The sequence below is a fragment of the Eutrigla gurnardus genome (genome assembly GCF_963514095.1).
Source record: "Eutrigla gurnardus genome assembly, chromosome: 13".
In the NCBI taxonomy this organism is placed as follows: Eukaryota; Metazoa; Chordata; class Actinopteri; order Perciformes; family Triglidae; genus Eutrigla; species Eutrigla gurnardus.
The window spans coordinates 23549500-23576070 of record NC_139936.1 but is presented as its reverse complement, the minus strand read 5'-3'; the positions used below and the strand labels follow the sequence as shown (position 1 = coordinate 23576070).

Sequence of the window (26571 nt, the reverse complement as noted above, 5' to 3'; positions counted from 1 at the left end):
AGCAGATATCAGCTGCTGCTAGCAGACAACACAGTAGGGTTTTCTAGTTTATTTCTCCTTTAAATCTACAACAATGTAATGCTCTTTTAAGTAAATCCAACAAAAACAAAATATTCAGACTGAACAAGGAGCACTTGTTACAGGAAATTGCTATGTACAGCTACACATTCCTCTGACAGACATGAGAAGGTTCAAAGTGCTTCAAACAGAAGGAAGGAAGGAGGGAAATCAAACAAAAGAGACCCGTAATAAAACGGCTTGGCACCAGTCTCTCTCAGTCAGTCAGTCAGTCAGTCAGTCAGTCAGTCAGTCAGTCTCTCACTCACACACACAGACACACACACACCTTGAATGAAGACAAATAAAACATATGCAGGGAAAAGAAAAGAACAGCAAGGGATCATACTGGCAACATGTGTTTAAAATGATGACCTGTTTACCACGTTACCCCCCCCCCCCACACACACACACACGCACGCGCACACACACACACACACACACACAACCACACACACACGTCTTAATGGTCGTAACAATACTGAAAAGCACAGCACACTTTCAGTTTCAGCTTTATTTTGATGCACTCTGTGGCAGTGTCTACTTAATGTCATGTGCAAAAAATAGCCTTTTTTCCCTCTCTCTCTTTTTAAGACAATTCACATTCATGGATTGTTGGACAAGACAAGGTTGGTGCCCCACATGCCTGTGATGGTGGTGAAAATTCAGAGTAAGGATTCATGCTGCTGGCCACCAGTGTGTCTGCGGGGAAGTTAAAAAGCTTTGGCCTCAGACTGATGAAGGGAAATGATGCATTTAATCAGAGCCATTTCTTTCTAATTTAGTCCTTTGTTGGCATTTGATAATCTGCATTTAAGAGATTGTATATTATGACATGCTGGCAAACCTTTGCTTTCAACATTTAGGATATAGACATATACGTTTGGGAGGAGTGTGCTGCCTTGAAATAAATCATCTGCTAATAGGAGCAATGATCTCAGATTACAAGTCAGTCTTTGAACTGAAGTCAATATTCTGGTGAAAGAGCAGTTCATCCAAGTGCCTGCAGATGATGAGGAAACAGCTGGATTAGGAAGACCGGTCAGGGTCAAAACAAAATTCTAATTTGCACATTTAATGCAGTCGTACCATCTCAAAGAAATTCATGTTTGAACAGTTAATGCTAATCTTGTTTCTCATCAATTGTCCAAGTATTTTTGTAAATATTAAACTCACATACAAAACAGCTTCTCATCCATGTGCCGCAAACAAATTCCTATTTTTATTTTGTTTTCATTTTATTTGAAAGACTGAAGCTGTTGGATTCACCACTCCCACAAGAGGCCAGACAGAAACAAACAGTTCAAGCCTTACGTTGTTGTTCTGACCACCACTTTAAACAGCGGCTCCACTGCACACTTCAGTCGTCGGAGATCAGTTAGATTAAATACTATCATGTTACATTTATGCTCTTAAAGTCAGAAATGCAACCCTACCTCTAGATGAAGCGTCCTGCTGACCGGACAAGCTGCGTGATGAGGAATGAGAACGATGAAAAGATTGGCAGTCTGTTTTCTGATTGTGCGCTGTACCTTTAATTCTCTTCTCAAACAGGTGTTTCACTAACAACAACAAAGGCCATTCTCTGTGATGCGAATCTGGAAAGAGTCACTCAGCTACTGGGAAATCAGTGTGTGTGTGTGTGTGTGTGTGTGTGTGTGTGTGTGTGTGTGTGTGTAAGAACAAGTGTGTGTACAAAGTAGAGGTAGTGTTTGTAGATGAGTTTAAATGGAGTAATGTTGGTGTGCGAGTTTGATTTTGGGTTCAGGCTGCTTGTTTTGGACCACTGTTCTCTCAGTGCATAGACATCTCACTGGCTACACACAAACCCTTCCATTTTCATTCTGACGCGTGATGGTCAGAGGTCACATGGCCTAACCCCCTTCCCCTCACAATCGGGGACATCGTAACTCAATCAGCCAATCACAAATCTCCTTGTGACTGGCTGATACACAACAGAAATGACGGGTGTGGCCGTAGCCCCGGATGGGATCCAGCTCTCATTCCTCCTCTCAACAAACACTGATTATCCTGTGGCGATTGAATTGTCTGGATTTTAAACAGCAATTCAACAACAAAACCTTAATAAATTAAATGAAAATATTGGATCGCATTTAAAAGGGAAAACCACTGCAGCATCAAAACAGGACACCCTGCGTCTCTATTTAAAAAAACACACACACCCATTATCTTCAACAGGCTGCAAAATAGAGTTTTTTCTGCAATTAATAACATAAGAAAACAAAAGAAATAAAAAAAAAAAATCTTCTTGGTGACTAAGTGAGCCACTATTCAAGGATTCTATACATTTTTCTTAAATGCTATATAGGTATCTGAATATATTATTTTAATCATTTATTTTACAAAAGAGCGCACGTGTGTGTGTGTGTGTGTGTGTGTGTGTGTGTGTGTGTGTGTGTGTGTGTGTGTGTGTGTGTGTGTGTGTGGAGGTCATAGAATGGCCGTTAGGCAGAGTTGACGTCTCAGTGAAGCTTCTGGAACAGATTCAGAATTACAGACTGTTGAAAACACCAAGAGCCCTTTCTGCTGCCGCCGCTCTGCTCCACGTTTCAGCCAATCAAAGCAGAGATCACAAGTGAAGTCGGGGTTGAATGCCGCCTCAATAAAAAAGTAATTACAGAAAATAAAATCTGTTGTCTTTAGAATTTGAACATGAACGTTAATGTGGCAAATGCACAACTTCGCTCATGATTTCCACAGAAATAGTGAAAAGTGGGTGAGACGTCCAGCTCCCAGTGCCTGCTGGGTAAACAGATTGTTTTAAAGGGGGCTGTTGTGAGTGAAGGGCATGAAGGTATGTTTAACAGGAGAGATTTCTCAGTGTGTCAGTCGGTGTCGGGCACAAGCAATCAGCAGCTCGTATGCCGTCTGACACGCCGCCGCCGCCGCCACACACCAGGTTAGGATTCATAACAGTCGGTCTGCTGGGGAGCTGAGCCTTCGGTGTTAAAGGGCGCCGTGTTCTAAAGCCTTTTCATAGATCACTGGTCCTGTTATAAGACTAACGTGGCTGTTTATGTTTAAAAATTATAAGAATTTACTCTCCTCACCTTCAACACTCAAAACATCCCGCCTGCACTCTGACTGGATCTCAACAACGGAACAGACGCCGCTCGCCAACGTGCGGCAAATATGGCGAGATCCAGCTCAAAGCATTTTAAAGGGTCAGTTCAACCAAATGACAACATTGTGGGCAGTTGCACTATGGGAAATGTAGGATTCAGCAGTTGTGGAGCTTATTATAGATTATTTTATACTTGATGATCAAATAACAGAAAACACTGTAGTTTCACTTTAAAAGTGAACTTTGGTTTTGGACCGTTAGTCGGACAAAACAAGCAACATGAATATGTGACCTCTAATCATTCTACTGGCCATATTTCACTAGTTTCTGATATTTTTTTAAAACTGATTAATTGATAAAAGTATGTGGTTCATTAACAAAGATAATAATAATGGTTGCAGTCCTTCACTATCGGTAGCAGAGGAAATGTGAGGCCTGGTTAGATACTACTAGAGGTAAGTGAGGAAATATGGTCTGGTCATTTGGGTGAACTGACCCTTGAAGCTCTCCCGATACATCGTTTGTGACCTTGTTCTCTTCAGACATGTCTAACGCTGAGGTACAGGCTCGTGATTGCCAGAAGATATTCCACGTCACACTTTCTAGAGTAAAGAAGCAGTCCAAGCTTGGAGATGAGGCGAGGCTTGGATGAGCGGGGGGATGATTCAAGGGGCCGAAGCCCTGAGAGACTTCAGCCACACAGTGAGACGACCTTCTCTGCCTGCCTGGTCCAAGTTACCAGGATGTCCATTCTCACTCCTCTGGCGTCGCAGTGCAGTCCCGTCACTGCCAAAGCTCCGATGTGGCAAATGTGTGTCTTCTTCTCACGCACACACACGTCCAACGTTCAGCGTGCTCACCAACACGCCATTCAGCTCCTCCGCCACGTCGTCCTCCGTATTTACACATTAACTTCCATATCTGCGGCACACATACACATAAAGTACATGGGACATTCTGTGTGGCTCCTGTGCTCTGGGTCAGCAGGGCGCTTGGGTCGGCGGCGGGCTGCTCCTCCTGTTCCGGGGCTCTGATCCTCAGTTGGAGCTGGCCGTGATGGGTTTCTCCAGCTCCAGCTCCAGGTCCAGGGGGGCCGGGCTGAGCTTGAGGTTGCCGTAGCAGCTCTTACAGACGCGGCTGGGCTCGAACAGCTGCTGACTTGGCACAGGGATCTTCTGGTCGCAGCAGCTGGCACAGAACACGTTCCCACAGTTCCTGCAGGGAGACAGACCGGTCACTGCTGGACTCTCAGAGAGCCCCTTCACACCTACAGTTACCATGCGTCTCCTTAACACCGGCTCTAAGCCTTCAGACGGGAAAAACAGAGTGAGCCTAGTCTATGTATTCAAAGCTAGCTTACAGTTAATGTCTGTGTAGGTCAGCCGTGGTAATACATGAGAGCTTTATCAGGAAACTGGACCTGCTTTAGGTTTTTGAAGAGGTTAAAATCCTGAACTCCCTGCTAGTCCAGCTAGGTCCAGTCGCCTATGATAAAGCTGTCAAGGCTTAAGGTTTATGTCGTAAGCTCGTTGTCTGGGTGATGATCTTTGTAAACTTTTTATACATGATCTTATTTTCAGATATCCTTTCCTTTGAGGATCCAGAAAAAATGGTGGTTATTTATTACATTTGATAGCCATTTGCCATTTTAATACAAAAATGGATGTATTGAAGCGTAAGAGTACACTTTGACTGAAACAAGCTGGCATTCCTTGTCAATTATACAAAGAAATAATTTATGTACTAAACTCATTGTGCTAGAAATAAGTCATACAATTTCATCTTTTTTTCATCTTGGACTCTGGAGCGCTGTGGCACAAAAACAATGTGTTGGTTTTGGTCTAGTCATGAAATTTGAGAATATAGAATATCACCAGACTTGTCCTTTAACTAGCGAGCAGCTGCAGTTTAAATGGGCCGGTCTATCATGAGAACAATCATGTGAGCCGCATTATGCACTGTCATGTTGTCTTTATTTGAAAATGAGAGTTCACCATCATCCTAGACTCCATCCAAGATTAACAAACTCGTTGGCTGTGTGAGAATCAACAGGATCATTTTCGCTGACTAACGTCATGTTATCCTGGATTAGTTAAACAACATTTAAAAAACAGGATGTGCAAACGCCTCTCCTGCAAACAAACTGATTGTGTCTGTCCCATTACTATCTGGTTGCCATGGACGCATGATAAAACAGGTGGAAAGAAGATCGTAGAGCTTCGGAGGGAAGGTTTCAGTTCGGCGCTACATGCCGGGTAAGCGGCGGTGCTCCGACACTCTAACTTGATTAATCAGCCCATTAAAGAACACCATCACGAGACAGGAAGGCAGGTCAGATACCCATGCTCAGATTAAGATGTAAGGCCATGCTCACACACTTACACACACAGCAGCTCCATCTACCTGCCTGTACTCACCCTGAGCAGAAATAAAACACAACATCTTATTCACTCCAGCCTCTTACACCACCAGGTGGACTGACTGGTCTCCAGTACCATGCTGTGCTGCTGGGAGGTGAGATGCAGACGGCTGGTTTGGGGCAGCATGCTGCCAGGTTGTGTGTGGAGGGTGATGGGAGGGGGAGGGGGGGCAGGGTGCTGATGTGGTGCTATGGCAGGAGGAGTGTTGAGGTTGAGGAAGTCCACTGTTCTTTTTGGGGATTTTAAGTTTTTAAGGTGGAATAACCAAATGTAGCCCCTCCCACTGACAGCACCGTGCTCAGGCACAGCCAATTAAAACTGCTGGATGGAAACGTTGGCTCAGCAGGACGCACACTCAGGTCAATACATCTCAGACATGAAGAGAGAGACTTCCCTGAGAAATAGCTGACAACTACAACAGAATGAAGGGAGAGGAGATGCAACAGGTGGGGAGGGAAAGGAGCGGGGAGGGGTTAGGAGAAGGAAGGTGCAGCGATGCCGGGTTAAAAGGGTGGAAGGTGGGGGTGGTTTGGCAAGGGGGGGGGGGGACAGGGGAGCCGGATCTCACCAGACCTCCTGGACAGGCTCCCTGCCACTGTAGAGGAGAGGGGCAGACAATGGATAAGAACTGCCTGAGCAGTGGAGAACACTCAACACACCAAAACACACTTCCTGCTGAAGGTGTGTGCCACAACGGGGGGTTTTCTAAAAACTAGAAAATCTCAAGATAGCTGCAATGCTACAATGGGAATTCTAGGCTTTAGTGTTTTCAGTCCATGGCTGAAGTAAATGTGACAGATTATTAGGGCATTGATTATTGTACACAATGTATTCTGCAGTCCAGACCACCTTGATCAACTAGACATCCACAATCATTTCAGATTTCTGCCACTCACTAGCTTGATTACAGTCAACGGTTTAACCTGAGGGGACCGACCCTGGGTTTACACCGGACGCGGTCGGCCACACTGTATCAACGGTTGCATGAGCAGCAGCCTGGTTGTTCACACCAGAAGTGCATTTCTTTGCACCAGCAACAAGCGATTCGGCCGTTTCCTGTAGAGATGATCGGTTTGATCTGCTTGTGTGTGTCCGTTTGTGTGTCTGCTCGTAGTGCTTGCTCTCCGATTAGAAAAAGCTGATGAATACGTGGAATGAATATATATTTAAAAAAAACACAATCACAAACAGCAGTGACACTTGGATGTAGTGGATGGATTTTGAAATTTGATCAGAGGGAGGTGCATCGGGGGAATTGAAACTCCAGAACAGCACGGAGAGGAGAGGTAAGTCAAAAGCGTGGGATTCATATATATCATCATTAATCAGAATTCAATTATTTATATAATATATAATATATAATACATTATTTATATAGTTTATTTTCTGGCCAGATTCGCTCATGGCATGCAGAGAAAGTAGACCAGACGCTGAATCTATCGCTGAAGATGGTGAGCCGCCTGCAGACTAGGGCTGAGTGATTTTATCGATTCTGCTACATAAATCGATATTTTGTTTCCACAGAAAGTATCGATTTTTTAGCCACGAGTATCGATACATTAAGTCCCATTCAAATCCCCCTGGCACTCTGCTCGCTGCGCCGAGAGACGGCCGCGCAGGATCGGTTAACAAAGGCGCCGAAAGGAAGCATGCTTCGTTCGCGGTGCTTCAGCGGCCGCCCGGTTCACGCCAGGTTCACACCAGCTGCTGCAAAGCGTCACGGCCACGGAAATCACACATGGTCCGCTGCCCCCCAGTTCAGACCAGATGCGTTTTCTCCGCGACGGTCGACAAGCGCTTCTGCTCAGCTGTTATTCATTCAGAGCTATTTTTTTCATCGTGGGTAAGTAAATAACCTCATGAAATTAATAAGCCATATTACTGTAGACACCCAAAACCCCACCCCCCGCCCCGTAGCCAGCCCACTCCGTTGCTCTGTGTATGTGTGTGTGTGTGTATGTGTGTGTGTGTATGTGTGTGTGCAGTGGCGCCGCCAGGATTCAATTTCAATGTACGCACAGAAACGGCAAAATACAACGTATATCATGGTGATAGGCCCCGGTGCAAATATTTTTTTTGTGCCCTCCATCCCCGCCCTAAACACAAGCGCACGCTTGTGAGCACTCCACGCACGCACACACACGCTTGGACACACACGCACAGTACGGTATGATTACTCTCCCGGCCCGGGGAGAGAGACATGCATCGGCTCGGCCCACAGTGCTCAGCAGCAGAGAGGTGACGAGACTAGAGCCGAGCTGTATTGTGTAGTGGAGAGGGGCCAACACATGCTATGCGCAATTGCGTCCTCTCAAATGCGGCTGCGTCTCTCCAGGTCACTGTGTGAGAGAAAGAAAAGCTCTGACTTGCTTGGGCAGACGTTGTTTGGTGTCACCCGCTGAAATTTAAATATCTAGCCCACCTTCAAAAAAAGTACGCACAGTGCGTACAGGATTCCGGCTGGCGGCGCCACTGTGTGTATGTGCGTGTGTGTGCTTTGTAAGTTACAGTTTGCACTTCAATAAATGTAACTTATTTTCTCACCACATATTTGATTTATTTTGTCCAGCATTTGCAAGCTGGAGACTCTCTGTCCAGTCAAAGCCATATATTGTGTAATTGATTCTTTCAGTTGATATTAATTCAATCCAAGTAAATGGAACACTCACAAGATGTCACCAAAATCACACTGTACCTTTTAAATCTTTCAGAAAATGATGTAAGTGTATCGAATTATATCGAATCGTATCGAATCGTATCGTTGACTGAATATCGTGATTTATATTGTATCGTGAGCTGAATATCGTATATCGTATCGTATCGTGAGATTAGTGCATCGCTACAGCCCTACTGCAGACCTCAACTGGTTTACATGGATGCTAAAAATGGCAATGTTTATCGAAGCTTCCGTTGTGAACAGTGTGATTCCACTGGTTGAACTGTCTCGGTGGGAGAACAATGTGGTTATGAAACAAAGGATCATTTCTTTCTGGCTAAATGGAGGTCATGTGCTTTAAATCAATCTCCTTAGTGTGTGTGAATAAATCCCTGAGTAGAAGCTACATGATCCAAATCTGCACGACCAAAAGAGCAGCATCTTGGTGATAGCCTCAGAAAGGCTTAACAACAGGAGACCATTGTTTCCCCATCAGAATGAACTCGCATAAGAATACAATCAGAGCTCTAGATGTTTATTCGAATTTATGAGCGATTCTCTAAAATCAGCTGGGGGAAGAAACGGCTGTTTTTGTTTCTGGCTTTCGTCTGGCTCTCTCTCGCTGACTGTCCCTTTGCTTTTCATTCTGACCGTTGAGTTCGACAGCGGCCCATGACAGGGACTGGAGGTTTGATCAGCCTCTTACCTGCAGTGATGCTTCCTGGTTGCAAGCCAGAACCTGCTCTCACAGCCGTAACACTGGGCTGCCAAATGATCTGGGTACCAGCGAGTCACCTGTAAAGCACAGACTTCTCAGTTCACAGTTTACCATCAGATCACCATCAACCGACATTTCTGAAGAGATCTCAAGTCCAAATATATATAATAAAAGAGGCATTGCTTTAGGGGTTTGGTTCCTTTCCTCCCTAAAATGATCTTGGCCCTGCTGCTCACTACGGAGAGGAGGGTATAAGAGTTTTATCGCAAATAAGTAACATTATCGTGAAAAATAGCACCTGATTTGACAAATACAAGTATCATGTAAGGTTAATAAAAACTCAGACTCAAACAATGTAACCATTCTTCAAAAATATATTGATCATATATTTATACAGTGAGACCTATGACCTTATTTTCGATTTTCTAATTATTTGTTTTCCACTAAAAGGATGAGCGTCTTAACTGTGATGCATAAAAAATAGTTGTTTCTTAACTTAATGTGATTGCAATATGTTTGATTTGATTATGTCGAAAATATCATCAATCGCAATAATTTTGGCCATTTTCATATCATCCCATGCCTACTGCTCACCTCAGTGTCCTGCTTGTCCACCTGCTCCCAGCTGGCCTCGGAGAAAAGCTCTGTGCTGCAGCGTGACAAACAGTTGGGATCCAGGTTGTACTCAGAGTCTGTCATTGAGGTCTGCACAGAGGGAGACACAGGTTATCAGATAGTGTGTGATGGAGGGTTACACCTTGAAAGTACCATCCAGGAAGTAAACAGATCCGCTGGCTGCTCAGTTTCATGGTCAACCTGTCAGGATCTTACCACTTCGTCTCCCATGTCGCCATTAATTCTGTGGGAGCCGGCGTGCTGCTGATTCTCCAAGCGGCTCCACAGCTCCTGCACCTGCTTCTTCAGAGTCTCCACCTCCATCTGGTGTCCCACCTCGATCTGCCTCAGCCTCTGCTGGATGGCGTCTGTGTGCAGGGTCAGCCCATCGTCATCCAGATGGCTGCGGGGCGGCTGCTCCGGGCTGATGGCGGCCCGGCCCAGCAGGGCATGGCACCAGCGGTGTTGGGAGCAGCTACCTCGTGGATGGAGGATGAGAGAGTTGCAGCTTGCAAGGGACACCTGTCGACTGAGAGGAAATTTCTCCCCATTCCCTTTGGCCCAGTGATGTGCTCCGCATGGCTCCCGATCGGAGCTGTCGCCGTTACAAAGTCCGTTCCTGCTGAGGTCAGCACTCACAGACTGAAAGGCACTGACAGAGGGTCGCTTGTTACCCCCGTTTAAAGTTCTGATAAAGCTTTGCTCGCCTGTCTCCAGTCCTTTCTCCTTCCTGGAGCAAGGCAGGTGGTTCATGCCATCACTAGAGGGCTGACGACTCGGACAAACAGGTGGTTGTACCGGTAGCTCAAACCTGCTGCAGGCCTCTTCAGTTAACGTTTCTGTGGAGCTTTCCATCAGGGAGACCCTCTTATCCACCTGCTCCACTGGCTCTGAGCCACTGTGGTCAGATTCAATGTCAGGACAGGGCTCCTCATCCACATCTGCCTCTTCAGATGACCTGTCCACAAAGCCGTTAGTTATAGTTCTATGGGCTGCAGGCTGCTCCGGCTCACCTGAGCTGGACACACTGGGTCTTTGTGCAAGCTGCTCTTGTTCAGAGGAGTTCTCTACATCCTGCTTCACCACATCCTCTGGGGTCTGAGTCACATCAGCTGCCCGTTGATCCAGCTCCTCTGTCTTCTGTGTGGGCAGAGGGGGAGTCACAATGTCCTCATCGGCCTCCATTACACCATTTTCTGATTGGTGACCATTAGCAAATGCTTCTCTCTGCATCTCATTCCCGTTGACCTCAGTACACTGATCATCCTCTTCAATTTTTACTTCTTTCTCCAGCTCTGTGTCAACGGTGTCAATGACATGTGCAACGGCAGCACGTCCCTCTCTCTGAACATCTGCTCCCACCTCCTCCTTAGTTGCTTCCTGAAGGATGTTCTCCATCTGGCCCTCGGCCACGCCCACCGCTACAGAGAGCTCCACCTCCTCGGCTTCTGCTTCCTCTCCTGTTGCTGCTGTGCTCACGGCCGTTTCCTGTCCGGGGTCAGCATGCGAGCCCCGGGCCTGCGGGCTGTCTTCCAGTTCAGAGTCCACACCCTCTGGGTAAGGCCCCAATCCGTTAGGCCGCACCTCCTGATCCTGGTTTCCACCTCCCTCTGGCCCCACTGCCATGTTGAGCTCCAGAGAGCGCCGGTGGTCCTGCCACTTTTCATTGAGGCTCGGGTCACTGGAGCGGCGGTTAGGAGCCAGTGAGCTTCCCAGCTCACATGCACTGGGCAAGTTGTCGAACGAGCGAGTCTTCGTATGTCTGAAGGGCAAACAAGAAAAGAATTATGCTCAATAAGGGGCATTTCAATACAGAACAATGGCCCACTGTGTCAACACCCTTAGATTCAATATGCAGCTGCACACATAACCATTAAATATGTTAACAAATCAATCACATATCAGCCTCATCTCAACAACAAAAATGCAAAACAAACATCATAAAAGAGGCATTTAAACGTCTCATTAACTTAGAGATAGCCATCATAAATTCACAACTTCCTGTCGTTCTTCGTGGTTGGTCTGACTGTTATGATTCATGAGATAAGCAGAGCATAAAACACTATGTGTGACTGTGAGAGCCCGAGCAGAGCAAAGTATCTAAGCAGTGGCGTTGAAAGCCGGGCCCGGCTGGCTGTGGGAGTCCTCGATATGTGTTTATCTTACATGAGGAAGGAAGAGGGGGGGGGGGTCGGGTGCCAGCGCGCCAGGCTCACCTGCCCAGGGGCGCATCTCCAGGGTTGCCACCGGGCACAGGGTAGGGGGCACATGACTCATCAGATGGGGTTGTGGGGGAGGAGCTGGGCAGGTAGACTGCCGTCCAGAGCATCAGGTTGCGTACATGACACACTGGGTGGAGAACCTGTAACAACAGCTGCAAACTTATCTCCGTGTTATGAGTACAAATAAGGGAAATGACAAATAATAGCAGCTAAATAATCTGGAAACAAATCTTTAAAGTTGGAAACACCTACAAGTAAAATAAACAAAACATTTGGTTATATTGACATTTGTCAAGATCATCTAAATGCAAATTAGTTCTAAGTATAAGACTTTCCCCTCATTGTTAAGTGGAGAATATTTATGGACATGACACCCACACCCAACACAAAAACAACAACAGTGAGCTAAAAATTAAAATTTCTACAGAACAAAACAATAAGCATGAAACCTTATGAAATGCATAGCTGGGCTCATCTTTCCCACAATGCTTTTGAAGACTTTGCCGTCTAAAACGGGGGGATTTGGACACCCAGGTCTGGACTCTTTGTTTTCCAATTTAATTCCACCGACCACTTGACTTTAACATCATTAACTTATTATTATTATTTTTGCTCAACTAGAACTAGCAGTCCCCACTTCCTAAAGGACTTAAGACTCAACACTTAGACAGTGATAGACTTTGGACGTACTGTCTCGGAGTGTTCGGAGTAGAGCATGTTCCTCAGTGTGCGGTTGGCCGGTCTCAGCAGTGACCACACTGAGCAGGTCCTCTCCTGAACATGGCGGTCCTCCCTCTCCTTGCCGCTGTTACACAGGAAGGTGCCGAACAGACAGGAGTAGGTGTGCTGCACCAGTTTCACCTGCACACACACACACACACACACACACACAAACTGGCATGTAGGGGCTTGTATACACACTTCAGGTATGACAATAAGAGCCGTGATGACGGGAGTTTTAAGTCCTCATAAGACTTGAACACACCCAGACTCGCAACCGTAAACTGACGGGAATACATTCAACATTCTGAATCTCATGATTCTGTCAGACTTCACTAGTTCTGTTTGACATCATACACCAAACTTGTACATACCAGGAAGGCCTCATTAAACTCAAAGGAACATGGGAACTGCCTCTGCAGCTGGTGAACACAATCCAGCCACTGCAGGAAAACAGGGCAGCGCTCGTTCAGGTCCTCAGAGTTTTCTCCATGGCCGCAGCGGTCGGCAAACTTGTGACCGAAGTCCAGCCAATCGGTCTCCACCAAAACCTGGAAGCCCTGCACAAAGACATCACAATATCTTAAGATTCAGGAAAATGTTGCTTTACAATAGTGTGATACTTTGAGACCAATCACACAGTTGACTGGTTTTGGGTTGTTTTTCTTTTTACAAAAATCAACATGTTAAATTAAAGCAAACAAAATAGTATTTTCCGCTACTAAAATGTATATGACATATCAGGCAAGGCAAAGGACAGGGGTAGAAGTGAAGGAAGAAGAGTCTTCATCTGTACCTCAATAGTGCGGTAGAAAGGGTCCAGCAGCAGCTTGGACAAAGCCACGATCTGAGGAGTGCGGTCCCAGCCATCAGAGCAGTGCACCAACACAGGCCTGTGGTCTCGGTCCACAGCGTTGACCACTAGCAGTGCTGCCTTCAGCAGCAGGGACAGGTGCTGCAGCCACTTGGTGCTCTCCAGTGCAGAAAGCCAGCTGCAGGCAAACAGACAGCAACAGAGCAAACACATCAGATGACCTCAAATGCCTCAGGCATCAAATGATGGCATACGTTTTACGGACATAGCATGGACCAGTGCCACATACCAGAGCATTTATAGCTTCATCTACTTTGCTATGGCCGTCAACAACGTCTCTGACTTTGTATCTCTAAGAGCACAACCATGATATTAATGTGTTGTGTCTTTCTTCTTTCTTAATGTTTTTCATCTCAGAAAATACCATTGATACCATGACACAGATGTGGTGCCTAATTGAATCGTTTTTTATCAAAAATGATCAAAATCCAATAAACCTAGGAAACGCATGCATCCTCTGAAAGCCCCCAGTCTCTAGTTTGTTGTTGTAAAGAGGCTGTGATAATCCTAGAGGTCAACAGTGTTTTATAAAGTGAATTCAAGTTTCAAAAAATGGTCTCTCTATGTGAAGTAGCTACTACGGGGATTAACATCATGACACATGAATACAGTTGGGCCCACTGGATCCACAAGAGTCACAGATTTCCAGTCATAACTATTTTATGCAATTTCAAGATTTTAGAATAGTGGAAAATAACACATTTATACTGCATGCAAAAAACTGCATGGCCACTTCAGAAAGCCAGCACAAGGCAAACAGACGGCAACAGATCAAACACCTCAGAGGACCTCAAATGCCTCAGACAACAAATGATGGCATGTTATAAGGACAAGTACACCACATGGACCAGTACCAGATACCAGAGCATTTATAGCTTTATCTACTTTGCTATGGCCATCAACAACGTCTCTGACTGTGTACAGCTAACAGCACAAGCATGATATTAATGTGTGTTACACGTGCTGAAGTTATGGAATGACATAAGCATCCATTTGGATCTGATGAATGTAAGTTCAAAAGTCACTCTCCTCCCCAGTATGCAGACATATTCAAATACACCATTTATAGAATAGACACCATTTTTTGCCCAGAACGGCTAAGCATTAGAGGAGGAGACTCATGGGTACCCACAGAACTAATGATCAAGGGACCGCTTCAAAAATCGCCATGTCAGTTTTCCCTCGCAAAAATGTAGCATAACTTTGGAGCATTCCAGACGGGCTAGCATTACACATGGTAGGAAACCAATGGCTTCACTGTCGTCTAGTTTCACATGACACCAGCATCTTCAGTCTAGCTTAATGATTGAGCCGAATACAGCCTCTTAAAGACAGTAATGACTGTCAGGATCACCAGCAATCATGCGGGTCTCAGAAGATTAAGCAACAATTTCAGGCAAACAAACTCTGACAAACCCACTGTACACTACTTGATCAGCATCCAATGACAGGCGGACAAAGTTGTCAGTTAAAGAGCTTGAGATATTTGTATGAGGAGTTGTCAGTGGAGACCAAGAGACTTGCATATTAGACTTGCAAGTGTCACATGCCCAGAAGAACAACTCAAATGAATGACAATATCCCTTTATCTGCTGAATGTAAATGTAGGCAACTACTTAACAGGTTGGCAACATGTGTCAGTGCTATTTTGGATATTTTTCTGCCACTCATGGCCACAAATTGATTAATAACGCTTTAAATTATTTTTCAAAACATAAGGCTCCATGGCCACTGGGAGACACGCATACACCTCGACTACATCAATGATGAGTACATGTTTCACTTGCCTTATCTGATCTGGGTTATTATAAGCATTATAAGTGTATTTGAATTGTCTATAAACATGGAGCTCCCTGAGCCCACCCACCCAGGGACCAGGACACCCGAGAGTTGAAGAAGTCCTTCGACCCAATTCCCCAGGTCGTCTTGCAGGAATATGGGGTACCGGGGTCATTGCGGTGAGCCATCCAGCCCTGGTATAACCAAAGTGAGAGCTGTGTCTGTATACTTGGCACAAGATCAAACAAGTTTCCAGTGGTTGTTGGCCTTCGCCCCTAGTCAACGACTCAGTTTGTGGTTTTAAAGGTCCCATATTATGAAAAACAGGTTTTCTCTGGTCTCTACACCTATAAACTTGTCCTTCCTGAGCCTGCCATCTCCCGGGATGAGGAAAACAAGCGACTCCTGCATGGTCTCTGCAGCCCCCCCACTGGTACAACGGCGCTCCTACAGGCTGTTCAGATTCAGCTCCTGTCGTTATGCAATGAAGGGAGTAATTTGCATAGACCGAACTCCTCTGATGATAGGAGATATCCCAGAAGGGGCGTTCATCACCGAGGTGAAGTTTGGTGTGTCCTGCGGTGAGAGTTTCACAATGTCGTCGCTCACAGCTAGACACGCAAATTGCTCTGTTGTTGGTTGTACAAATCAACATAGTGCTTATATTCTGTCCCAGTGCCTCCGTGGCTCTCCAAGTAGGCGATTACAGACGGAGCTCATTAGCATTTAAAGGTGCAGGCACAGAAACAGCCTGTTCTGTTCTGCTCATTTGAGCAACTTTTAGACAGCTGAAATTCAGGAACACGGATGGGTTTGGGCCAATGTATATCGAATCCAGTGTTGTTGGACCCCTGACAGTTGTGTAAAATGGATGAAAAACAGTATAATAGGGGACCTTTAAGGGTAAGGATACAAAGGTACATCCAGGGGGAGGAGAGTGTCTGGTTTTTGGAGGTCAGAATTAAGCCCCCGCTCTTTGCAGATGATGTGGCTCCATCAGACCGTGACCTTCAGCATACATTGGGAAGACTTACAGCCAAGTGTGAAGTGTGAAGCAGTCATGGTTCTCTGCCAGAAATAGATGAATTACGGGAGTCATTGCCCCAAGCAAGGCAGTTCAAGTTTCTCAGGGTCTTGCTCCCAGTGAAGGTAAAATGAAGCGGGAGATGGACATGCAGTCATGTAGGTCGTTAGTCGCGATGAAGGCATTGACCAGACCATCCATCTACTTTCTGACCCTAACCTACAGTCATGAAATTTGGGTAGGGACCAAAAGAATGAGATCGCAGAGACAAGCAGACAAAATAAGTGTCCTTCATTGGGTGGCTGATCTTGGCCTTAGATAGCATCTGATCTCCTGATGCCTCCTGGACACCTCCCTTTAGAGGTTTTCTGGGCATGTGCAACTTGTAAGAGGCACCAGGAGAGATCCAGAGCACGCTGAACATACTATATATCTGGTCTGACCAGGGAACACCACAGGGTCCACCAGAGGACCAGAATAAATATTGCAGGGGAGATGGACAACCCTATAAAATACACTGAGTTAGTTGGGACACTAATGTCTGTTTTTTTCTTCTGATTTGATCTTCTTACCACTTTAATCAATGTTATCCTAAACCAGAGTGATTGAATTACATATAATTATTGAGTTTAGTCTGGGATGCACACAGAAAGAAATCCTCCACTTAGGGTTTGGGCTGGGTTCTCTAAATCAGGCACAGATGTATGGGCAAATACAGCTCTGATTACGAGTTACCTACAGTTACAGCAACGCTCGAGAGCTTTGAGTTTTATAGTTTTAGCCTGCAGAGCTGTAGATTTACGACTATGGGAAATTGGAAGCAATGCTGGAGGCGTAAAACAAAAAAAACCTACTTGGCTGGATCGGGCATCTGAGTGCAGAGGAAACGCAGAGACTGGAAACTCTTGCGGATGGAGTGGATGTTGGCCATGCCCATAAACACCACCTCACAGTTGGGATAGTACTCTGGAACATGAAAAAAACAAGGGAAAACTTAAGCTGGTAAAGGTTTAAATTTTGTCACATTTTTCGTTAACTGAGCCACTGAATCCAAAGCACCCAAATTTTGATTGTAACCAGAGACTGAGCTGGAAAGACCTACCTGGGCATTCACAGCCCCCACCCTTGGCCCTGTTAGCTACAGCAGCAGCGTAAGACCTGGCGTCCAAGATCAGTAACTTGTGGGGCTGGGTGGCCAACGTCTCCACCCCTGAGCTGTTGGTCATGGAGGATTCTGATGCAGACAGAAAACACAGAAAAATTATTTCTCAGCACATTTCAGGTTGTATGAAAGGACTGGGGGCGTATGGATCAGTTAATTAGACACATCCATTAGAATCTATTTGACATAAGAAGTTACTATAAGCCGTGTGTTTGTGCAAGTTTGCACCTTCAGACAAGCCCCAACAGGTTGGATTGCAAAACATCGTCTGCTGTTCATGACGAGGCACTGAGGCCAGTGTGGAAAGATCCATCTGTGTGTGATGGCAGGTGAGCCGTCAACTGGATGTGTGTGTGTACAGCAAGCCAGTGAGTGAGTGAGTGAGTGAGTGAGTGAGTGAGTGAGTGAGTGAGTGAGTGAGTGAGTGAGTGAGTGAGTGAGTGAGGCTAACCGAGTGTGAGCGCTCACCAAAGTCAGTATCAGGCAAGTCCGTGCCATTGGTGTAGCTGCCATTGGAAAGGTGTTTGTAGGAGCTACCATCTACGGCGCAGGCCTTGGCTATGGACTGGACCAGGTGCTCGTCATCAGCATTTCTCCAACCCCACCAGCTGACCTCTGGCTGGCCACAGCGGGCAATCACAGCTCCTGTGGTCTGGTGCCTATGGGGGGGGGGGGGGGGGGGGGGGGGTTGATAATTAGCTGTGTCCTGCGGTTTTCCGAGCAAAGCAAAGCATACTATAGTAAACTATGTCTAAACTATCAGATAGAAAGCTTTTCATTGGTGTGTGGTGGTACAAGCTCAATCTTCCTCACTCAATCTTGAAACAAACACACTGACCTATAAACCACAGCAGGAAACCTCTTCCAAGAGCGGAAGGCTGCCACATTTTCCAGCTCCTTGTCAGTGATCCAGGCTGGCACCAGTAGCTGCTGAGGATAGCTGGGGCAAAGCCTGGCAGAGAAGAGGGACAGAGAGAGCAATGATTTAGCAAGGAGAAAGAGCGAGCACCAAAGGCCTGAGATGGCTTATCTAAAGTCTCTGTCCACAGATACCTAATCCAGGGCTGGGCTGGGCTCCTGTCTGCCTGGGGCGCAGCACCAGTACAGTACAATAATACAAACACCCACTGTCACACACACACACACACACACACACACACTGGGAGTGGAGGACATCAACACAGCAGCAGGTATCCTGACTGAACGCTGCTATTACCTGAACTTGCTGTTGATGTCGGATATCCTCCAGGCGTTTTGAGTGTCAAAGCCCATCCTCTCCACCTCGTTCTTGAACCAGGAGGTCACATGTTCGCCTACGGACAGAGCAGAGATGTCCGATAAGACCAGTGGGGAGGATCTGATGGGGTTACGTGGGTACGTGCCTGAGATAGTAGGGTACCTGGTCGACACAGCTCGCCGTGCTGTTCCTTCTCGCCAGCATACACCTCCATGCACCAGGCGTGGAAGGCGAAGGAGAAGAGGTCCTCCAGGCGAGAGGGAGGGCGCAGTACGCCATTCAGGCGTTTCAACCATTCCTGACACTGCTCCAAGGTGGAGAACTGACACCTAGGGATCAAACGCAAAAGCCAACATTACACCTTGAACATGCTACAAAATGTTATCAAGGCTTGTACTCTAAAACAAGTACTTTACCTCTACCTCCGAGATGTTGTGGAGAATATGTTTAAAGTAGCATAAAATAGAAAATACAAGTCATGCAAAATTGTATTGTGCTTCAGTACAATACTTGAGCAAATGTTAATTACATTCCACCATTGACTTAATACATTACATAACTGTTTTCGAGTGTTCCGTTTTTAGTCAATATGAATACATAACTAACAACTCATAATATGTTTAACATCACAATTCATAATTCATTTGGAAAGTAAACAGTTTTGCCAGAGCAGCCCAGACCCCACTGTCGAAAAGACAGCGTCAACATTGTGAATTCTGTAGATAAATAGGTATTAATAATAAAAATGTATGAATACCGGCTATCATTTTCAATAAATGTTAACTTTTGGACCTGACAACCCTCTGGAGTTATTGGAAATATTTGGATCACATGAGCCTGACTATTCTACGCAGCCGCTACAGGAATCTAATAATAATCTAATAATATTCATGACCAAGGCTAATTGGTACAGCCCTTCTGAGAGTAAGCAGGCAAGTGGGACATACAATCTGAAAGACACCGTTGATGCCGTGGCTCAGCTGAAAGGAAATTCTACACGGTCAGGCTGATGTTGATGTTTATATGGCCTCAATTGTCCATAAACACAGATCATATTTGACCATTCCTGTGGCAGTCTGTTGTCATATTTGAGGTTGTTCAATTGATTAGATGTGTGTAAGGAAAAGGTCAGTTCAATCCTCAGGTGAATTGATATTTTTATTGAACCAGGATAATCCATTGCATCATTTAAATCTCTTTAACAAGGGGGTCCTGGCCAATAACCCAGGTGCAGGTTCTAGGGATGTCAGCACACAACACAGATAAGGAGGCAGTTTGTGTAATTTTGTCATTGTTCAGCTCAAGCAAAACTAATTGCATTTTTTGGTGAAGCTGCTCTTTTGGTTTCAGATCATTGTGATTATCTTGATCAAACATTAAGTGTATGGCTGTCTAAGTATGTGCCGTTTTGAAGTGGTAAACATAGCAACCTATGCCACACGCTGTTCTTTTAGCTAAATGTAACGCCTATACCACCATCAAACGTCTGAACTGAGAATTTTTTTAAGTCATTTGGCTTTTTCTGTAACTTAAAAAACGACATAGTAGGAGCGTGATTTTAAATCAAGTTTCCTTTACCATCAACAAAGAGTGGGTAACAGGGGGAAGGATATTAGGATGCAGGAGTGAATCTCTGGTCATACCTGACAACTTTACAGTCCTTACAGGTGACGTGAAGCTGGAACACCTCCCGACATTCCACATTCTCTATGAGCTGAAGAGGAACCTGTGGACAGAAAGAGAGGGAACACGACTTTATAACCAGTTCAATATTGATGGAAAGGGTTGAATAGCATATTTAGTATGCCGAAAATGTACCAACCACTCACATGCAGTCAGTAAAAGTAGTGTTCGACACTACAACTGACAAAACATATAGCTAATTAGTGGTGGTCTACAGTAAAACACCTTCATGCCAAGAATCACCAATGCAATATTACATTTAATTAAAATATTTAATACCACCTTGCAGCCACATGGTGCTAAAAATATATACAAGTCACACAGATTACTTGTCCAGGTGCATTCCCATTAATTTTTTAAATCACATCACATCTCCCTGAGCTCTGTTAATATACTTAATCTTCTTAACTTTGAGTGTGGGAGCACAAGAACACTCAATAGACCCAGAAGAGCCTGTATCTGAATTTCCCTTTTGGCCAACACTCACAGTCTTATCTTTTATAGGCAAATACCATCCAAGTACATACCTACCATGTGCTAATGACTTAAGAGCATACTTTGAATACTGCAGAGAAATACCTAAGCTAATTAACAGAGCTTAGTCAAAAGCAGCAAAGTACGTAGTGGGATTTCATAAAAAGGTGTGGCTCATGCTGCTGTTCACACACAGTCCAGAGCCATGCACGTTTGGCAGCCAGTCATCAGCAGGTCTAGCTCCCAATACATTAGTAGTGACAGGATCGCTGCCTGAATGCTTTGTGGCAGCAGGGTTCTACTCCTCCAGGCGCCAGTCGGTTAACAGACACACAAATTATACACTCACGTCAACCACTCCACGCCGTGCAGCTCTGCTGGGTACTTACTGACACCTCACAACAACAAGTCTATCCAAAACAAAAGAGAGACAACACTAATGAAAGTGATGCACGCTGATTTGTAACTATCTTTGGTCTGTGTCAGACTGTGATTGCAGCACATTCCAGATGTTGGAGCATCCTCCTACCCAAATTGAATTCCTGCCCTCTTATCTACATCCCTAATCTGGCCACTATGAAAATTCCTAGGCTGCTTGTTAACAGCCTCTAGCCCTCTCAGCACCACCCACCCCTGATCTTTGAGCTCCAACAACTCTGCCATGTCATGCAGCTGCCTCAACCCATCCAAGTATGTGTGAAGAGAACATTGGCTCTGAGAGGTGATGAGTGAGCCATGAATCGGGGACTCATTAAAGGTCCAATTAACCTCAGGAACACGTGACAAGCAGCCAATAGAAATGAGTCTAGATAACAGGAAGTGAAGGCTCGGGATCAACACCCGGAGGAAGAAAGTCAGACTTTACTCCTCCCCTCCCGCTTTCTGTGTCTCCGTTCTCAAACTCCCTTCTAATCAGGAAACAATAGCAGCAACCTCAGAGCTAGCAACTTATACTCATTCCCGATGTTGATCCATGTTCTGACAGGGCCGTCATCAGTCGGAGTTGTTTTGGTACATCTCTTAACTCTGGTAGTAGTATGCACCAGTGACGTTGACTTGACCGACGTACCGATCCGTTCCACTTCACACGAGTTTCCTGATACTGGTTTCATTTTTTGCAAGAGCTACAAACAGCTAGCAAATGGTCTGTTTGAATTAGTCCAGTGAGATCCTCCAGAGCTTAAGGCGACATACGTTTTTATGCAGTTTTTTTATGCAGAGTTCTCTTTAGCGGAGAATCAGACATTTTAATGACGAGGCTCGACGTTCCAACGAAACAAGTTTCCTCCCGACACTATTTTGCTGCCGCACCACAGCGGCGTCCGAAGCTTAGCACCGCCCAAGTCCATTATGATTGGTTGACAGGAATACGAACGAGTGTTTTTTTCCCCGAACCCAGAGATGCGATGTACTGTAGCCAGACCCTTCTACTGTGGAGAAGGGGCTGGCAAAGCCAGACTAGTAGAAATAGGAAACCCTCAGATGGATGCATGAACTGAAAAAAATCTATACATGTAAAAAGTTTAGATTAACTAAACAATAGGCTAGAATAAGATAATTTATCCCCACATAATATCTGTGGGCAATGAGACAAGATGTTGGCATCGGAAACGTTCTGGTTTCTGTTTGTAATCAGAGTAGTATGAACCAATCACGTTTGAGCAGGCTTTGGTTGAATGCAATCTGTCCATGTGGAGAGCAGTACGTTTGGACGTGGACTAATCACGTGGATGAGTTAATGTCAACATTTGAGATTTGGTACCAGTTCCAGTTTTCAAACACACAAAAGGAACCAAAAGGAAATTCTGCAGCTATCAGAAGGACTCTATTGAGCAGCTTGCTGATCTAGACCTTGCATATTCATTTCTTGGCAAATACATAAAATTCCATGTAACTAGATTATGAGAGATGGTACAATTAGGGTACAAACATGGATAATACGCTATGGGAAAAAAGCTCATGCAACCATTTAGTCCACAATATAGAACATACTGTACATTTTTGCTATGGCAGTGGTGCCGCATGTACACGCTTTGGTCGTTAGCTTCCATAAATTTCTCTTCTTTTCCCTCTTAATTTGTCTTTTCAGCTTTATAACTGAAGCACTTTTGGCTATGTCAGAATACACACCAACATCGGAGAGCATTGGTGACTGGAGTAATTCCTGGGGAGTGGACCTTGAGAAGATCACCACACAGGCGACCACCAAGCAAGACCTTCCAATGGACTGCCCCCGGAGAGGAGGGGGGAGGCTAATGTCCAGTTGGAGGAAAATTCAGGTTTAGCCAGCAGAAGTTTGGTGACTGTTGTATCCTCATTCTTACGTAGACCTGGTTCCACCATAGCATCCTAGTTCAAGCTGCACTTTGTCTGATGGACCACAGGGCAGAGAGCAGGATTCCAGTGGGACGAGAGGAGACGGTTTGTTTACATGAGTGATGCGTGGGGCTCAAACATATTCCAAGTTGATGAACAAGGTTGAGGCTGATGTTGAATTTTAATGCTAGGATGATGGCCATATTGACCTGCCCAGAGAATTGTTTTGTTGCTGCGGTTTGCATCCTCCTCACAAACAAATGCACTACCTGCTCATTTGTTTTTCTTCTGTAGCAAACAGGCTCCAATTTATAAGTGGTGTGCTGCTATGTTGTAGCAACTCTTAGATCTCTCATTCTAATAGAGTCTGACTTGGAGTATTAAATCTGTATACAATTCTTTTTTAAACGCAGTTCAGGGAACGGCTTTGCTGTGGCAGATGGGCAAGTTGATTTTAGAAAGTGGCCCCACTTGAGTAACAAAGCCAATCTCTCTTTCTTAATGTGGTGAAAAGAGACAGAGAGACAGAGAGAGAGAGAGAGAGAGAGAGAGAGAGAGAGAGAGCGAGAGAGAGCGAGAGAGAGAGCGAGAGAGCAACTGTTACGCATCCCCCGTGGAACCTCTGCAACCAAGGCAACGACGAGTGCAGAGAGAAAGCGGAGCAGGCAGGCGGATCTAGAAACAGAGGTGATGAAGAGTCACGCGGCATGTGCTGCCAGTGCAGATCAGCTTTGAATGGCCTGGTCGCACGGCACTGGCACAATGGCCCTGACTCTGTCGATTGACAAAGCATTACCACACACCTTCACTGGCCTCATCTAGGGACAAATTATTTCATTCTTAAATTATGAGCTGTGCAAATACATTCTCTGATCTCATCTGACCTTGGAAGCTCGCTGCTTGCGGTTCAAAAATACTTACATTGACAACGGACTCTTTGAACTTGATGTGTAGGCGATAGTTGGACATTGCGATGATGGCTTCCTCTGCTCTCCCAACATACTCTGTGAACTCCCCGTGTAGCTCGGGAAAGGGTACCTATCAACAGCAGGAGATAAAAAGATTTCAAACAAACTGCAGAGTCACACAGATCACCAATGATGATGATGATGATGATATCTGCACAGAGAGCTATGAAGATATTTCATTATCATAGATATTTTTAAAATATCAGCTGATTATGAGACTTTGCTTCTGAAACTGGTCAAAATGAAAGTGAGCTTAGTCACATGTGTGACGTTGATTATGTAAGTGATTACAGAGAAGAGTTTCCCACACACATTTACACATGACTGTCAGGTTAACTGGGTTTTTTTACAGCAGAGATAAGCAGCATGGGCAGTGGCTTCCTCACCTGCATGTTCTCCTCCTCCAGAACGGGGGATTTCTTGGGGAAGATCTGATTGGCCTGGATGCACTCCAAGCTCTGCTGCCCCTCCTCCTCCTGCAGAGAAAGTCTGTTAAGTGAACTGGTATCAACTTCCAACAACCACAACCTTCTTTTATTCATATAGTTTTGAATATGGCTTTTCAACCATTTGTTCAGGGAAGGTTGGCTGAATTCATTTGAACAAGCCATGTTGTACAAACCAACAGATGCTGGAGACAATAAAACTAGAAAAAGACATGGCCATTCATTTACACAAGGAGTCTAAAACACATTTTTTTGTTGGCAAAATCAAATTATTTTTATTTAAAAGAGACAGTGTGTAGGAATTACTCCCATCTAGTGGTGAAATTGTATTTTCAAACGAATAGTGCTTTCTAGTCGCTCTCCGGGAGCTCCAGGGGGAACAGCGGGACGTGCGCATGCCCGTATCCAAGATCTGTGTGCCACAGGCGGATGAAAAACTCCATAAGTCGCTGTCTGCTCCAGGGGGAGCAGACAGCGCGCGTGATCTCTTTTCAGTATAGCTGGCTCTGAACAAAATCGCATTTCTGCGTTTTGTCCCTCCTCAGCAGTTATAGTGCTCAAAAATTCTTTGCATTCGAGGATAAATCAGATTATTGGCAGAGGTAATTATACACTTATGAGGACCTATTTATGAACGAGGGTATTGATTTGAGCTAATCAATTACTTAAAATGTTACACACTGTCCATTTAAAGGCGGTTTCAACAGTAGGCTTTCATGATGGCCGAGTGTTTGAGGTCAAGATTTACAGATCATATTTCACGGATAATGCCCATCAGTGGGGAATGCGTGGCGCAGATGATAAAGCAGAGTCAGGGATTTTTTGCCTCAAAGGGAAACTGGTGGGAAAAATGTCTGGCCTTGTGCTGACAGAGATCGGCAGGCATCTAAGGGCTGTTTGGTCAGGAGCCGAGTTTAGTCCGAACATTGTGCAAAGAAAGATTAAGGTGGTCAAAAGAGATGGCAGATAACGGACAGTGGCAGCACATCCTGCGGGATGCTGGCTCAGCATGAGCCAAGCCGACACAGTCGTCATGACTAGAGGAGCAGCCTGCTGAGGCCAACCAGGGGCCAGCCGCCACACAGCAGCATGCCAAGAGCGCAAAAACTCACTCATACACACACACACCATTCAGTAGGCAACACATCCAATCCAGTGGTTATGTCATGATGGAATGACACAAAACAAATTCCTGCAGTGAAAAACTAAAAGCTGCCCTGCTTAGGCAGCAGCCTTGGGGGACCTTTGACACGGCTGCAACTGATTTAACTGTCTGCTTCCTGGTAAACAGAGCTGATTAAATGGGAAAAATCAATGGAGAGTTTCCTATTCTGCTGAAAATGACCAGGTCACAGGACACACTGTAGTTAGTGTACAAAGCATGAATGTACTTTACCATGGCCCCTGTGAAGGAGTGTGGGTCGCCCAAAAAGGAACTCCGGCCTGGTTCAGTCCGTATAGGAAGAAAAAAAGAGTGTTGAGAAATGATCCTGACAGAGAACAAGGAAATATTTAAATTACATATGGTGCACAAAATGAAAGCAGCCATCATCCTCTTATATGTGCTGTGTTCAAAACTTAATGCATTATTAAAATTAAAATGCATTAATACAGAAGGTTTTTTTCCTCTTCCAGCCTGACATGAGGCATTGTTCAGCCAATACCACTGGGGTTATTTATCGTAAAATATGTAGCAACAAAATAATTCAGAATCATAAAACTTCATTGGCTATTCCGTCTCATTATCCGCATTCATTTCAGGTCTGTTAAGGGCCTTGTGAAAGTGCCTTTTCTACATGTTATTTTTGGAGGCTATTCATATTAATGATTGTTTTTTGAAATTCACTTCAATAAGTATATCTCACAAACTCTCATATCTCATTCTTGGACAGCTGTTTTGCTGAAAATAAATATGAAACTTAAAATGAATTACTTTTAATGTTTACATCCAAGTTCAAGAAGATGGTTAGGGTCCTAAGATGTAAATACAGGTTTATTTGGAGCTACGGTGCAGAACACAAACTGCAAAGTCCCCACTCGTTACAGCCAGGGACATGCATTGCACCCATCTCTCGCTTCACTCATTTGCTGTCATTTCTCTACTGTTCACTCTCA

At 45.1% G+C, this 26571-nt stretch overlaps 1 protein-coding gene across 3 annotated transcripts in view; it reads right to left on the bottom strand.

Annotated features, from left to right (window-relative positions):
• Window positions 1-34: 34 nt before the first annotated feature.
• The window catches only part of mtmr3 (myotubularin related protein 3), a 29207-nt gene continuing 2670 nt past the window's right edge, over window positions 35-26571 (bottom strand). Inside the window, exons 3-21 of one of the 3 annotated variants that reach the window (XM_084024666.1) lie at window positions 25853-25946; window positions 24397-24486; window positions 23964-24080; window positions 20213-20295; window positions 18732-18898; window positions 18549-18645; window positions 18171-18284; window positions 17801-17991; window positions 17273-17404; window positions 17025-17136; window positions 13290-13485; window positions 12868-13053; window positions 12464-12634; window positions 11768-11913; window positions 9768-11313; window positions 9531-9641; window positions 8925-9013; window positions 6131-6157; window positions 35-4357 (exon numbers count right to left, since the gene is read on the bottom strand). In XM_084024666.1, coding sequence (XP_083880792.1) covers window positions 4180-4357; window positions 6131-6157; window positions 8925-9013; window positions 9531-9641; window positions 9768-11313; window positions 11768-11913; window positions 12464-12634; window positions 12868-13053; window positions 13290-13485; window positions 17025-17136; window positions 17273-17404; window positions 17801-17991; window positions 18171-18284; window positions 18549-18645; window positions 18732-18898; window positions 20213-20295; window positions 23964-24080; window positions 24397-24486; window positions 25853-25855 — 3756 coding nt within the window. In that variant the 5' untranslated portion in view covers window positions 25856-25946 and the 3' untranslated portion in view covers window positions 35-4179. The remainder of the gene's footprint in view (window positions 4358-6130; window positions 6158-8924; window positions 9014-9530; window positions 9642-9767; window positions 11314-11767; window positions 11914-12463; window positions 12635-12867; window positions 13054-13289; window positions 13486-17024; window positions 17137-17272; window positions 17405-17800; window positions 17992-18170; window positions 18285-18548; window positions 18646-18731; window positions 18899-20212; window positions 20296-23963; window positions 24081-24396; window positions 24487-25852; window positions 25947-26571) is intronic. The other 2 variants (XM_084024667.1, XM_084024668.1) reach the window with 2 other exon arrangements.